We start from the raw sequence: 16,047 nt of genomic DNA, 5'->3' as shown, positions 1-16,047 counted from the left end.
GAAAGAAAGAAAGAAAGAAAGAAAGAAAGAAAGAAAGAAAGAAAGAAAGAAAGAAAGAAAGAAAGAAAGAAAGAAAGAAAGAAAGAGATTGTGAACTGACAAGGTCCTTGCAATCTGTAGGTCAACCAAGGGTTGCCTCGCCTAAAAAAACAGTTGGAAATAACATATATTGCTTTGAATCCAACATCTTAGAGCACAGATTATAAACCTCTTTGACATTGTAAGACCTTACCGTTGGATTACATGATGATCTTTACTCGTCAGAAGTATCCTATGCAATTTTTTTGGTGTGAATCAATTTTTCACTTAAAAAAAATTATATTAAAGCTTGTAAATTAATGTTAGAAACCATTATATCTGGACAGATTGGTTGCTGGTGTTTCACAAAGCTACGATTAACATTCATTGCTTTAGAGCATTGTTTCTCAAACTGAACCACAGTAATGTGTTTTACATTGCAACCCAATCCATACATAATATGTATGAAAAAGAAGTTTCTTGAACATTGCTTACCCTTTGTGCAATACATTCTGATATTTTCATTTCTTTATTTTCTAGAGCTGGTTGCAAATCACTAAGCTGTGATTCTGTTCTAGTGACTGTTTAAAAAATTGCTAATTTGTACCTTCAGAGGTACTGAAATCGCTTTAAATTTTATTTTTATTTAGAAATTACCTTGGCTCTTAGTTTCTTCATTATATGAAGTGTGTTATAGAACTGAGTACTTAAATGTTGTTTATGTATTAGGTTTTTCTTACTCTTTATTGGTATATGTTCTTAATTCAGTCAGATCAGGACCTTTGGGGACTTATTCTTTAAGAGTATTGCTTTAATATTTTTCTCTTTGAGGCTGTCTTAAATTATTGGAGGTAGGAGGGATAAAGTCAGAATAAAATCTCAGATAGTGAAATCTTTGAGTGAGCATTTCCCAGATTTCATACTCTGGGACATTAAGATTCCCCTAAAATGTTAGTAGATGTTTTATGGCAAAGTGTCCATGGGGTCAGTTAGGTTGATGACTACCGTTTATTGAGTGCCGTTCCTGTGCTAAGCATTTGATTTGCATCGTGTCACTTAATCTTATAATATCCCATGAGATAGGAGGAAAACCATGAGAAGCTGAGAGAAAAATGGTTTCAAGAAAGAGGGGAAGGAGACCTAAATCTATCAAGATAACTGATCAGGATAACTTGTAAACTCTCCTGTTGCAGACACACACAAATTCTGGGTAAACTATAATAAACTCTTAGAGAACTCCCTGTGTGCCAGAAATGGAGAGAACTGTGAAACCGAAGTGGTAATTGAGGACAGGAGACAAAAGATTGAGTGAGGAGTGGAACTAAGACTCTGACCATTGTTTCAACCTGGGACTCCTCAAGGATCTTCATCGAAACAGTGGAAAAGAAGAATATCTGCTTACTGCTATGGGGAGATGACAGGTTTCTCAGTCTCTGACTCGACTCTAAGGGGTGGGTAGATAAGTTTCCTCTGAGAGACTCTGGGCATGGGCCCTATTTGGGTATATGTTTGAAATTTCTACTGTATGATTAGGAACCCCAAGGTCAAGAAATTAACAACAAAAAATTGTTGTGGACCTTGAGCCCTTGAGCATCTGGCAAAAGCAAATGTAAACCTACTCTGAGCTGGAGGTGTGGGGGAGGGGTGAAGTATAGGGGAAGTGGGGCTCTCATAATTCAGGCCACAGGGCATTCTCACAGACAAAGCAATTTCCACAAAAAGTGAGTTCACAAAAGTTATGAAATACACCAGGAAATAATCCTCCCTGATGAGTCAGCAGTTACAATAAATAGAATTAAATAGAACACTTATCTGGAAGATATTAGAAAGTGCCTATTAAATGATTGGATGTTTCCTCTTAGAATTTTTCATTACAAGTATATAGAGATGCAACTCATTTTTGTGTATTGATTTTGTAACCTGCAACTCTGCTGAATTCATTTATTAGCTGTGTTTTGTTTGTTTAGAATCTTTATAGAGTTTTCTATGTATAAGGTCATGTCAGCTACAAATACAGATAATTTTATTCCTTTTCAACCTAGGTGCCTGTAATTTCTTTTTCTTGCCTAATCGTTCTGGCTAGAACTTCCAGTACTATGTTGAATAGAAGTGGTGAAAGCAGACATCCTTGTTTTGTTCTTGATATTAGGGGAAAACTTGTCAGTCTTTTACCATTTAGTATATTAACTGTAGGTTTTTCATAGTTGGTCTTTATTATATTGAGGAAGTTAACTTCTATTCCTAGTTTGTCTTTTAATAAAAGGGGGTTTACTTTTATTTTATTTTGCTGGGGATTGACTTAAAAAATTTTTATTTTTTGCATCAATTGAAGTCATGTGGTTTTCTATTCACAATAATTTCACACTGATTCTGTTAACGTAGTTATGTAATGTAGTGATTGATTTTTGTTTGTTGAATCATATTTGCATTCCTGGATAAATCTACTTGGCTGTGGTATGTATTCTTACTGTGATTCAGTAAGAATTCAGTTTGTTAGTATTTTGTTGAGGATATTTGCCTCACTATTCGTAAAGAATACTGATCTGTAGTTTTCTTACAGTGTCTCTGTCTGGCTTTGGTATCAGGGTAATGCTGGCGTCATAGAATGAGTTTGGAAGCATTCCCTTCTCATTAATTTTTTGGAAGAGTTTGAGGATTGGTGTTAATTCTTTAAATGTTTGGTAGAATTCACCAGTGAAGTCATCTGGTCCTGGGCTTTTCTGTTTTGAAAGGTTTTTGATTACTGACTCAGTCTTCTTACTAGTATAGTTACAGGTTTTTTCAATTTTTCTGTTTATGAATCAGTTTTGGTAGATTATGTTTTTAGGAATTTGTTTCACTTAAGTCATTCAATTTGTTGGTGTACAATTGTTCATAGTCTCTTATTTTTATTTCTGTAAAATTTGTAGTAATGTCTCATCTTTTATTTTTGATTCTAGTAATTTTGAGTTTCTTGGTCAGTCTAAAGGTTGTCAGTTTTATGGGTCTTTTCAAAGAAACAATTTTTGGTTTCATTAATTTTCTTTTTTTTTATATTCACTAATTTATCTTCACTTTGATCTTTATTATTTCTTTACTTGGGCTAGTTTTGGGTTTTGTTTACTCTTCTAGTTCCATAGACTGTTATTGAGTTGAGGTCTTCTTTTTGTCCTTTTTTCTTTTGCATTTTATTTTATTATTAGTTACAAGTATATAGTACATTGGTTAGATATTATATCATTTATGAAATGATCCCCCGATTATTATCCATCTGGCTCTACACCTAGCTATTACATTGTTGGTGAGTGCATTCCCTGTGCCTTACTCTGCATCCCTGTGACCATTTCTCAACTACTAATTTGTACTTCTTTAACCCGTCACCCCTTTCTCCCAGTCCCCCAACACCCCTTTCTTCTGGCAGTCACCAGATTGTACTGTGTATTTGTGAGTCCGTTTTTGATTAGTTTATTCTTTTTGTTCGTTAGATTCCGCAAATAAATAAAATCACGTGGTATTTATCTTTCTGACTTATTTCGATCGGCATAGTAATGGCTAGGTTCATCCATGTTGTTGCAAATGGTAGGATTTATTTATTTATTTTTATGACTGAGTAATATTCCATTATATATATGAACCATAGCCTCTTTATTTAGTCTGTTGGTGGGCATTTAGGTTGCTTCTATATCATGACTATTGTGAACAGCACCGCCATCAACATAAGGGTGCATGGATCTTTATGAATTAGTGTTTTGGTTTTCTTTGGATAAATACCCAGTAGTGCAATTGCTGGGTCAAAAGGTAGATCCATTTTTAATTTTTTGAGGAGCCTCCAGACTGTTTTCCATAGTGGCTGCACCTATTTGCAATTCCACCAACAGTATAGAAGGCTCCTTTTTCTCCACATCCTCACCAATACTTATTTTTTGACTTATTGATGAGAGCCATTCTGACAGGTGTGAGGTGATGATACCTCATTGTGGTTTTAATTTGCATTTCTCTGATTAGTGATCTTGAGCATCTTTTCACATGTCTATTGGCCATCTGTATTTCCTCTTTGGAGAAACATCTATATAGATCTTCTGCCCATTTTTAAATTGAAATTTTGTTGTTGTTGAGTTATATGAGTTCTTTATATATTTTGGATATTAATCCCTTTTCAGATGTATCATAGGCAAACATCTGTCTTCTCCCATTCAGTAGATTGTCTTTTTGTTCAGTTGATGGTTTCCTTTGCTGTGCAAAAACTTAGTTTAATGTAGTTCCATTTGTTTATTTTTTCTTGTGTTTTCCTTGCCTGAGGAGATATATCCAAAAAGAAATTACTAGTAGCAATATCAAAGTTGACTGCCTATGTTTTCTTCTAGAAGTTTTATGGTTTCTAGTCTTACATTTAATTTAAGTCTTTAATCCATTTTGAGTCTGTTCTTATATATGGTATAAGAAGGTTGTCCAGTTTCATTTTTTTTTTTTTTTTTTGCATATATCTCTCCAGTTTTCCCAACACCATTTATTGAGGAGACAGTCGTTACACCATTGTATATTTTTGCCTCCTTTGTCATATATCACTGGCTCTCATTCTGTTCTGTTCATCAAATCTGTTTTTATGCCAGTACCATGCTGTTTGATTACTGTAGCCTTGTAGTATAGTTTGATATCAGGTAGTATGATAACTCCAATTTTTTTCTTAAGATTGCCATGGCAATTCAGGATCTTTTATGGTTCCATATAAATTTTTGGATTATTTGTTCAAGTTCTCTGAAAAATCCCATTGATATTTGAGATCTTTTTTTAAAAAATTGTATGTGTTTGCAGCTATAAATTACCCTCGTAGCATTGCTTTTGCTGTATCCCATAAATGTTAGTATGTTATGGTTTTGTTTTCATTCATCTCAAAGTATTTTCTGATTTCCCTTGTGATTTTTGACCCATTGGTTGTTTAAGACTATGTTAACTTCCATGTATGAATTTTCTAGATTTCCTTGGGTTGTTGATTTCCCATTTCATTCCGTTGTAATGGAGAAGATTCTTTATAAGAGTTTAGTCTTTTAAAAAAAATATTAACACTTGTTGCCTAGCATATGGTCTATCTTGGAAAAATGTTCCATGTATACTTAAGACTATATTCTGCTCTTGGGTTGAGTGTTCTCTATAGGTCTATTGTGTCTGTTTAGTTTATAGTGTTTTCAACTCCTGTTTCCTGTTGATCTGTTTAGTATTGTATCTATTATTGAAGGTGGGACTACAGAGTTTCTGTTTGAGATAAAATATTCTGGAAGTAGATGTGATGGTTACACTTTGTAAATGTACTTAATCCCACTGAATTGTACACTTAAAAATAATTAAAATTATTGGATGTAAAGTAAGGAATCAGAACTCAAAAAAAATTCTAAGACTGGGGGGGGCAGGTTTTTTTTTTGGAAAGCGAACCAAAGAACTACTGGAAATATAAATTACAGTTATGGAATTTAAGAACTTAATGAGTTAGAGTGATGTTTAGACACAGTCGAATATAGAATTAATGAGCTGGGGCATCTGATAAGATAACCAATAATGAAGTTCCTAGAAATAAGAGATGAAAAATATGAAAGAAGTTGAGATATAGAGACTAGAAATAGAAAATTCAAAATGTATATAAAAGTAGTTTCTAGAGAGATTAAAATAACAAGGGAAAGTCAATATTTGGAGAGATGAGGTTAGCATTTTACAAATAAATGAAAGACATGACCACTTAGATTCAGGAAGCCCAATGAATGCCAAAGACAAAGAGAAGATCTTAAAAGCAACCAGAGTGAAAAAGATTCTTGCAAATAATCAAACAGCAAACTTTACTACAGCAGCAGTAGAGGCCAGATAATAGAAAACATCTTCAGAGTACTTCTGTAAACCTAGAAATATTGACCAAAATAAACAATTTTGGAGGGCAAGAGGGAGAACAAAAATTTTGGATAATTTGTAGGTGGAAGGGTATAGTTGGAGTTCGTATTTTAAGTCTTACACTGTTTGGAAAGAGGGAACACTAAAAGACTTAAATAAGATGTTAAATATATTTCTGTATTAAATATATTAAAACCAAATTTCTCAATGTATTTTTCAGAGTGTTTCTTTTAAAAGTTTAAAATGTTTGGAAATATATGAGAATGACTCCATGACCCTAGGGAAGAGTTTAAGATATAAAATGCACAAAGTTTAAAAGAAAATATTGTTAAGCATGATTACATAAAAATTAAGAACCTGTGTTTTTCATAAAACACTGGTAAAAGGGATGAGTATTTAACAGAAGTAGAAGCCTGAATGGTAAGCAGACATGAAAAAATGCTGAACCTCATTAATAAACTAGGAAATTAAAGTTAAATGGAATGCTGTTTTTTACATCCATTAGACAAGAAGTGTGATAGTGGCTGTGTTGGCAAAGATGTAGAAAAAACTTTATTCATTGTTGGTGGAAATGTGAATTGTTACAGTCACTTTATTAAATAGTTTGGCCGTCTCCAGTAAAGTTGAGCATGAGCATGCTATGAACTCTGACATAGCCGTTCTGTTCTCAGGTGTCTACCCGAGGGACTTGCACAAAAATATAGTTAATTAAGGCAACAAAACAGCAGCAGAAAAATAGGTGAAGAGGTGTACTGCTTGGTACCAGACCCCAGGTCTGCCACTTACCAGTTTTGTGACCTTTTATGTTACCTAATCTCATTGTGATTCAATTTCCTTTTATGCAAATATAGTATTTACCCCACATAGGGTTGGTATGAGGATTAAATTATTTGTGAAGTCTTTCTTATGTTGAGTGTTATTTAAGTGTGAGTTATATGTAACAATATAGATGAAAGTTTGAGTAAAATAACCAAATTGCAGAAAAATATATACAGTACCATGCAATTTATATAGTTCAAAGCATATAACATTTAGCAAGTTTTACAAGAAAATTGTTAAAACTTAGGAATATAGGTACCCTTTGTGGAGGGAGGACGCAGGTGGGACGGGGAGGGACATGAGAGGTTTCTATTTAAGCTCAGTGGTGGATCATAGGTGATTTTTATTTTCTTTGGCTGGACTATCCATGTTTATATGTATTATTTCGTAATGAAAGCAAAGTAAGTTTAGGATATATGGAGTTGAATATTTCTTTGATGGAGGACTTCTTAAAGCATTAATAATGGTAATTGTGCATTGTGAGCTTCAAAGAGGAATGTAGACATTTTAGTGTTCCCCACTTGGTCATGGAACCTTTAGATTTAACAGCTGAAGTAGGACTATATTATGTGATTGTTGCTCTTTAGCTTAAGTTTTAATGGCTAAATAGGATTCTTTTTCACAGATGCACAGGTATTTTATTTAACTAAACCATCTACTATTACACACTTAGTTTATTTGCATTTTTAATCTTTTGACCAACATTGAAATATTTTATTGAATTTTTTTTCCCCCAAGACTGAAGTCTTTGCTTTGATTTTTGTGAAAATGGTTTTTTCTCCCTGAAATGTATTATTCCATTTCCTTTACTATAGGAAGGGATTGTTGAAAATCTTTTCAAATGGGCCCGAGAGGCTGATCAGCCATTGAGGACATATTCTACTGGACTGTTAGGAGGTGCTATGGAAAATCAAGACATTGCTGCCAACTACAGGGATGAAAATTCACAGCTGGTAAGGACTGTGTCAAAATGAATTTTTGTGTAAGATGTGAGAGTATTCACAAGTTTTTCCTTGCTACCTAAACTTGAATAGGTAGATCATTTATTACCTTGTTTCTGGAATGTAGCTATAATTTCAACATTTAAGGATTATTTTTTATGAGTTTTGATTTTATTTTTTAATTTGAAAATAACTTAGTTTGTCAAGGATCACGATAGTTCATATATCAGATATAGTACTATTTCCTTTTGCTTCTCAACATTTGAATTATGAAAGCTTTTAAACATAGAGCAAAACTGAAAGATTGAAAGAATTTTACAGTGAATAGCTATATACCACTTAAACTGTGAACATTTTAAGTGGTATATATATATATATATACACCACTTAAACTGTGAACATTTCACTATACCTATCTATAGCTATTCCATATTCATACGTCTACTCCGCTCTCCACCCATCTTTTTTTTTTAACTGCAATTCAAAGTAAATTGCAGACATAATTCCTCCATCTCTTTAAAACTAAGCGCAATCACAATATGACATTTTAGGTTTGGCCCCAAAAATAAATACTTAAAAGGAAAAGTAAAAAATAAATGGTGAGCTTGTATGTAATCATGTGTAATGTAGATGACAGTGTCTAACAATGTAACTTACAACTGATAGAAGTTTGAGAAACTGTCACATTTGATTTTCAAAGACACTTCAAAAAAATTGTGAATAATCTAGTGTCTCTTTCTTTAAGCGTGGTGGTCCAGCCCAGCTTGATCCAGAGAAATTGGTTGTGAATGATGTGTTTTATGTGCAGATCTTCTGGTGTGGGTTCTCTGGGAAATTTTATGGGGAATGAGACTTTTAGCTGTTGCTTATTTCATCAAGCTATAGAAATCAAGTCAACATATTTATTACATCTTTACTATTACCAGGCATTAGGATAACTGCGTGAGTAATCTAGTTCTCTGTATATGGGAATAAAAATTATTAAGAATCGTTTAAATTAAGATGCAGTAGAGACAACCCCTTTTATTCTAATATCTGTTGGTAGGTAGCAATAGTGCTTCGAAGACTGCGGGAGCTACAGCTTCAGGAAGTAGCTTTGCGGCAAGAAAGCAAGCGACCCAGCCCACGAAAGCTCTCCTCTGAACCCCTTTTACCTCTGGATGAAGAAGCTGTGGACATGGACTATGGCGACATGGCTGTAGATGTAGTGGATGGAGAACAAGAGGAAGCCTCTGGAGACATGGAGATCTCTTTTCATCTTGATTCAGGCCACAAGACCAGTAGCAGAGTAAACTCAGCAACCAAACCTGAGGAAGGAGGATTGAGGAAAAACAAGTCTACAAAACAGGGTGACAGAGAGAGCTTTAGGAAAGCCAAGCAAAAGTTGGGTTTCTCCTCATCTGATCCAGATCGCATGTTTGTTGAGCTGTCTAATAGCAGCTGGTCAGAAATGTCCCCCTGGGTGATTGGCACCAATTATACCCTTTATCCTATGACTCCTGCTATTGAGCAGCGACTTATACTCCAGTATTTGACCCCTCTAGGAGAGTATCAGGAGGTAAGCTTATTGGGAAGAATACTGTTCACACTTTGAGATTACCGTGTTTATTTCTGTGATATTTTATGGTAGCATTTTATACATTGATGTGTTTTTACTCTAATACAAAAAAGTCTTTGCCCCAACTGATAAACTCGTAGGCAGGTCACTTCTGATAAGGCCTGTTTGATCAAAGCGTGTTTGTATGTTTATCTTCGTAAAGGAGGTGGGGAAGAGGTACCTCATTTCTTTAATCTTCTGTCCTCATAATGGAATAGAGAATAGGTGAAAATAAAGCCAAACCTTCAGACTTGTTTTTGGACTTTATTTCAGTTACTTCCCATATTTATGCAACTTGGATCACGGGAGTTGATGATGTTCTATATTGACCTGAAACAAACTAATGACGTCCTGCTTACATTTGAGGCACTCAAGGTAAAGTTCTTAAAAATATTTGGTCAGTGAGCATTTTATTGACATGGGTGTGCCTATGTGTTTTGTTATATAGCATCTCTAGGTTTTATTGCTCAGGGCTTTCTATTGCTAGATATGTCAAAATAGGAACAAATTCTTATTTAGGTAGAAGAGGTGAGGCTTACCAGGTGCCTCTGCAGAAATTCAGGGTCAGTCCTGGAGGGTTAAATGTTACAGTAGAAATTGGATCCAGACCTAGGAGTGACCTCAGTTGTTGTGGCTGAATAGAAACGGAGAACTCTACACTACAGTACCTTATATCATACTGCCTTTTAGCTAACAACTAAACAATTTTTTTTCTAAATTCTTAACTATACATATTGTATATAGACTGAGGTGAACAAAATGTAAACCAGCAAACGAGGAAAGAAATAGTGGCACACCCAAATTTAGTAAAGGTAAATGATTTCCTAGGTTGCAAAGTGGCTAAATATAGGAGAGCAGCAGGTAAATCTAGCCCACCAAATCCATACCTATGATAATTAAGGTAATCTGAATGATGAGAGATAAGTTGAATAAATAACATTAGGGCTGTCATACAGGTTCTATTCAACAGGTAACTAATGAACAAAGGACCATTCTGTGTTGTTTACAGTATCAAGTAAATAAGACTGTTCTTTATGGTTTGGTTAAGAGAGACAAGCATGTAAACTTATGATTTCTTCTAGATATTATAGAAGTTGTGAAAAAATTGGACACAGAAAAGGAAGTGGTCTGTTCTCTCTGAGAAATAGTAGTTTTCCAAGAACAACCTCTGAAAAATAGATATGCTCTCTGGGTCTTTAAAATTATAACTTCATTCTTGATATTCCAGAGCCATGGTGTCCAATAGAACTTACTGTGATAATAGAAATGTCTACGTCTGTGCTCTTCAGTTCAGTGGCTACTAGCCATATATGAGCACTTAAAGTACCTAGGGCCACAGAGGCACTGAATTTTTACTTAATTTTAATTAATGTTAATTAACTAGCTATATATAGCCAGTGTCTACTGCATTGGACAGCACAGTTCCAGAGTATATTGAAATGAAATCGAAACAAAAAATTCGCCTTCGAGACCCCAGAAAGTCTAAATTTGGAGAAGGTCAGACATATATTAGAGTAACGTGTGTCCATGGGTGGGATGTGTGTATAGGTGTGTAAACTCATGATTATACTTTGAACCACAGGATAAAGCTGGAGGTCATAGTTGTCTACAATGACCCAAAAGTATTACTTTCAGATGCAGCATTTGGTCCTGAACAGGAGATAGTAGAAGAAGGGATTTGGATGTTGCTATTTTTATAGGTTTTTGTATGAGGAATTGTTAATAGGTGGTGTTTATGGGATTTACGAAAATAAAGATGAACAGGGAAAAAATCACAAAAGAGAGGGAAATAAAAGTGTGGAAAGATATGTATGTTGTTTGTTCAAAAGGAAGACTTGTGTAGGAGAAGAGACAGTTGAAGTTAGTAAATTGAAGAACTAGAACTTTATGGAAATTGACTATAAGGAGAGAAAATAGAATCTTTGCCCACATGACCGAGATGAGCCAGGTTATGGGGCTGTGTTGAGCCAAACAGAATTAAGGTTCTCAGTAAAGGCCGTGCCTGCCTGTTCTGTTTCCCCTCCTATCTATCCTGGCAGTGGAACTGCCACTTTATGGTAGTGACGTTATGGGAAAAACCATACGCAGTGACCTAAGTTTTAGAGGAGAACCATACATGGCGTAGCTGCTTCCTGGGGGAAGGACTGGGTGCAAGTGTGATAGAGGTTTGTATAATAGACAAAAAAAAAAAATAGAGTAAAGAGGGAAGGAATTTGAATTATTGTAAGGGTCAGTCTGAGTTTGGGTTTTGCGAGAACTTGTGAAGAGGGTACAGTATCTGTTGTTTTTGCCGTTGACCGTGGCGAGATCCACACAGGTACCAAGTCGTAATTGTAAATCTGTATTGTCTTGTCTACCTTGTGCCTGCATCACCACCCGGAAGACACGTTGACATGAGAAACAGGAGGGGGAGTTCTAGCTCTCCCAAGGCCCCTCCACTTTGGCCTGTGTTCAGAGTCATCAGGCAGCCTGCAGCTTGCATTGCACTCCCTGCCTTTAAAATTGCCCAGGAGACAGGGTCTACCAGAGAGGCTATTAGGAGTGGAATAGGAAGTTAACAAAAAGATAACAGACTTTTAAAAGTCTATTTAAAGTGCATTCTGATTATTTCTTTAAATTTACTAGTTTTGATAATTTGCTGATGTATTTAGGATTTACTTAAATGAAGGCAAAAGCTTGGGGTTTTATTAGATGATGAGTCAGTGACTGAGCCAAAGCTAGAACATAGAGCTTGGTTATGTTAATAGGATTAAAAGGGGAAGGTTAACAAAATCCTTTAGAGAAGCTATGTAATAATAAAATGGTTGTAATATTAAGTCATTACTTACAGTAGTATTTTTCATTTTTTGTGAAAACTTTTTGCATTGGAAAGGAATGTTCTGGAATCTTAGAGCATTTTCTTGTTTGTTCCCCTTAAGCAATATTGGTTTTACTTCTGTTGTGAAGAAGTGGTTTTCTACTTCAGAGGATTCCTCGTATTTAGCCGCATAATTTAATATTTTGTGAATTGATCGTGTGATTGTTTTAGATTGTTCCATGGTAACATGTGTCTTCTTTCTTTAGCACCTAGCATCTCTCTTGCTCCATAACAAGTTTGCCACAGAATTTGTTGCACATGGTGGAGTACAGAAATTACTGGAAATTCCTCGTCCTTCTATGGCTGCAACTGGTGTATCTATGTGCTTGTATTACCTGTCCTACAACCAGGATGCCATGGAGAGAGTAAGTCCAGTCTATTCAGGTGTATGCGATTGAGTTGGGGGCAGTCTAGCATATTCACAGAACAACTTTTGGATAAGAAAAAATGAATAGTTGGAGTAAATCTTAATGAAAGAAGCAAGGACCCTGAATGTCTGGTCTTTACAAAACAATCTAAAAATGTAAAATTGTTTAGGAAAGGCCCCCCCGGCCCTTTTTTTTTTCCCTTACTCTGGGATTAGTGGCAGGGGTGAGTCCTGATGGATTGAGGTCTCGGAACTCTGTTTAGTTTTTGCCATTTCAGTTATGTTAGTCTTCAGGCTCTCAGTGGAGTTATATCTTGCATTTTTTAGTCAGTTTATTATAAAAACAACAGCTGATAACCTTGTGTATGTTAATAGTTTGTGGTAGAGTTAGTAAAATCATTCCAGTTGTTCTCAGGGCTTAAAGGGTCCCAGTCTAGTTCTTCTGTTTTTACAGTTTAGAATTTTTTTGTTTACTGATTTTTAAAAAGTGTAAGTGGATCATACAATGGGTTCCTAGCCACCCCTAGGGAAGCTCTTGTTATTTCTATGCCTGGTATATCTTTCTAATATTCTATGTGGTGTGGCTTTTTTAGTAGAGAGAAATTGAAAAATTCTTTTGGGGCTCTGCTTTTATTCATCTTTACATGTGTATTAATAAGGTAACTTTTTAAAATTGTTTTTCCCTCTTGAGATCAACATTATGCAAGGGTATGTAGTCTTTTAGACTAGTAACCTAATCTGCATGCATATAAATAAAAAGCAGTTATGGCTGAGATACAGAAAAAGTACCAAGCAGACCCGGGGAGCGCTTTAGAGTTCCTTGTCTGACCCCCAGGAGACATCAGAATGTGTGTGAATGGATCAGTGAGTGAAAGGATGCTCAACTTGTCAACTGTAGTATCCTCATGCTCAGCCACTTTTATCACCCTGGGGAAGGCCCTTACCTCTCTGCGTCTTTTCCTCATCCGTTAATTGGGATGCTTACTGATGTAACTGAGCATTGCAATCATGGAAGGATGTAAATATTTGCAAAATTTGGTACTCAGTATAGATTGAATTTAAACGTTTGTCTAAATGTAGGTTTTTTTAGGTTTGGAGTAGATCGTTATAAAATTTCATTTGTAACTTAAGCTTTAAACTCAGAATGACTTAACTAGGAATGATCATTGTGCAAAAATAGCTATCTACACTGGTGAATTTTTCTTTCCTTTCAAAGGTTCTTTTACCCCGAATTTTAAAAATTGTTTTTTATTTTTTGTAGGTTTGTATGCATCCCCACAATGTTCTCTCCGACGTGGTGAACTATACACTCTGGTTAATGGAATGTTCTCATGCCTCAGGATGCTGCCATGCTACCATGTTTTTTTCCATCTGCTTCTCCTTCCGGGCCGTGTTGGAACTCTTTGACCGCTATGATGGTCTTCGTCGTCTTGTGAACTTGGTGAGGTTCTTCAGTAGCTTCTCTTTGCAAGGAGTAGGGGTCCTGCTTATCTTGGTTGGCCTTCAGCAGCACTGAGGAGAGGAAGCTTCTGACTGGGGGGCTTTTGCTGCCATTCTTTGTGGATGAAGTCTTTTTTTCCTCCCCCCTCAGTCACAACTTTCTCCACCTCTTAAGTGTTTAGAGGATCTATCATTTTAGACAAGCCTCAGATATAGTAATCTTATAGGGGGAGTTGCTGTCAATAATCTTGATCTTTCTAGAAGCAAAAGGTTTTATGCTCGTTTGTCTTTAAACATGATTGAAAACTGTAAGTTTTTAAATATGGGTTTAATATTTAGCTTTCTTTTGGCTACTCTTACTTAACATGAATAGACAGATGTGCTTTGATGGTTGTCAGTCTTGTTGAATATGACAGTTAACTGACATCTTTTCCCTCCCTTTACTTTTCTCTTCCTGTTTATTCCCCACCCCTCTTTGCCCTATTCTTTGGCTTCTTAATAGATCAGTACTTTGGAGATTCTAAATTTGGAAGATCAGGGTGCGCTTCTGAGTGATGATGAAATATTTGCTAGCCGCCAAACTGGGAAACATACCTGTATGGCCTTGCGCAAGTACTTTGAGGCTCACCTGGCCATTAAATTGGAACAAGTGAAGCAGTCACTTCAGAGGACCGAGGGTGGCATTCTTGTCCATCCTCAACCCCCATACAAGGTGAGAGGACCTTGACTTAAAAGAGAACGTTAACATACTCTAGCAATCTTGGGCCTGAAACTCACATTCACATCAGTGGAATCTATGTGGGATATACATTGTTGGATTATGTTTGCCCTGTTGTGGAGGCAGAATCCCTGAAAATGGATGTAACAGGTGAATTTCAAGGATTTATTTTGTTCGCAGTTGTAGATTGCTACTTCTCTGGAATATTACAACTAAAAGATGAACTGAGGTGTGTGTAAAAGGGCTGTCTTTAATGAAAAGTACTAGGTGGCCTACTTGTGTGAAATTTCTGAAAGGGTGAATCTATAACTCCACTTCTCTCATTTTTGAACTTGATATGTTTTGGGATTAAGATTAGTATATGCATGTTTTAAAAATCACAAATTGAAAAGAAACCAATTATTTTACATGGTGCTTTTTTCCCTTAAGCTGTGAAATACATGCACCAACAAATTGAATATTTTGTTACCTTTTTGGACAAAATGTATTGTGAGTTCAGTTATAAATGAAATTAAACGTATCAGTATTTCACATGTAGGCCGTTGACTCAAAAATTGTGGAATTCAAAAGCTATTTCTTAGCTTTATTGTTAAACTTGTTGGCCATTGTGCTGTGCTGGGGAAAATAGCGGGCAGATGATAAAGTTCTTTAATGATATGTGTCTCTTCTTATAGGCATGTTCGTATACTCATGAACAGATTGTGGAAATGATGGAGTTTTTGATAGAATATGGCCCAGCACAGCTATATTGGGAACCAGCTGAAGTCTTTCTCAAACTTTCTTGTGTCCAACTCTTGTTGCAGCTTATTTCTATTGCCTGCAATTGGAAGACCTATTATGCAAGGTGGGACCACAGAAAGGTTTCAAATGAAGTTATATTCTTCATGTTTTTTGCTGAAGTTGATGTTGGTTTGCACATGGTATATGCTTAACAAACCTTGGTCGAACTGAACTGAAATTTTGGGCTCGAATCTGAGAAACTATAGATTAAGCATGATGATATTTTTAATTTATTGAGTGTTCGTTTATATTTGTGGTCTTGGTGATTATAAATACTGCACAATAGGCATCAATGTCTGTATTCTGAGAAGTTCCATGGCAACAGCTGCAGAGGTGAGGTTGAAGTCCTTTTTTGAGACTGGAGTTCAGTATTTGGTACTTAGACTTTAAATGTGTCTCTACTGCTTGACAACTGTATATAATGTTTATCTTCACATAAAACTTTGCTTTTGTCGTGATTTTCACAGTTCATTTGAAAGCAGAGCAGAGCAGGACAAAGCTCAGAAAAAGACAGCTGATAGAATCAGGAGGTTTGGGTGGGTTCTATAGGAGAATGATGTAAAAAGAATTAAGACTGTGTTTTGGAAAAGACAGAGTCTGAAGAGAAAATACTAAAACAAAGTTTATATATATAGTGATACTTGACCTTCTTTCCCT

The 16,047-nt window shown here is 35.6% G+C and overlaps 1 protein-coding gene across 4 annotated transcripts in view; it reads left to right on the top strand.

Moving 5' to 3' along the window:
• DCAF1 (DDB1 and CUL4 associated factor 1) overlaps nt 1-16,047 on the top strand; it is a 63,970-nt gene that overhangs the window by 19,633 nt on the left and 28,290 nt on the right. For all 4 annotated transcript variants that reach the window (XM_006909146.3, XM_015587180.2, XM_025044859.1 and 1 more), the window contains exons 6-12: nt 7,506-7,643; nt 8,677-9,189; nt 9,502-9,603; nt 12,292-12,450; nt 13,714-13,893; nt 14,395-14,604; nt 15,285-15,454. In XM_006909146.3, the coding sequence (XP_006909208.1) occupies nt 7,506-7,643; nt 8,677-9,189; nt 9,502-9,603; nt 12,292-12,450; nt 13,714-13,893; nt 14,395-14,604; nt 15,285-15,454 (1,472 nt within the window). The remainder of the gene's footprint in view (nt 1-7,505; nt 7,644-8,676; nt 9,190-9,501; nt 9,604-12,291; nt 12,451-13,713; nt 13,894-14,394; nt 14,605-15,284; nt 15,455-16,047) is intronic.

This window comes from Pteropus alecto, unplaced genomic scaffold, assembly GCF_000325575.1.
Source record: "Pteropus alecto unplaced genomic scaffold, ASM32557v1 scaffold53, whole genome shotgun sequence".
NCBI lineage: Eukaryota > Metazoa > Chordata > Mammalia > Chiroptera > Pteropodidae > Pteropus > Pteropus alecto.
Note: the sequence above shows the minus strand (reverse complement) of the source record. Positions and strands in the feature narration are given on the sequence as shown.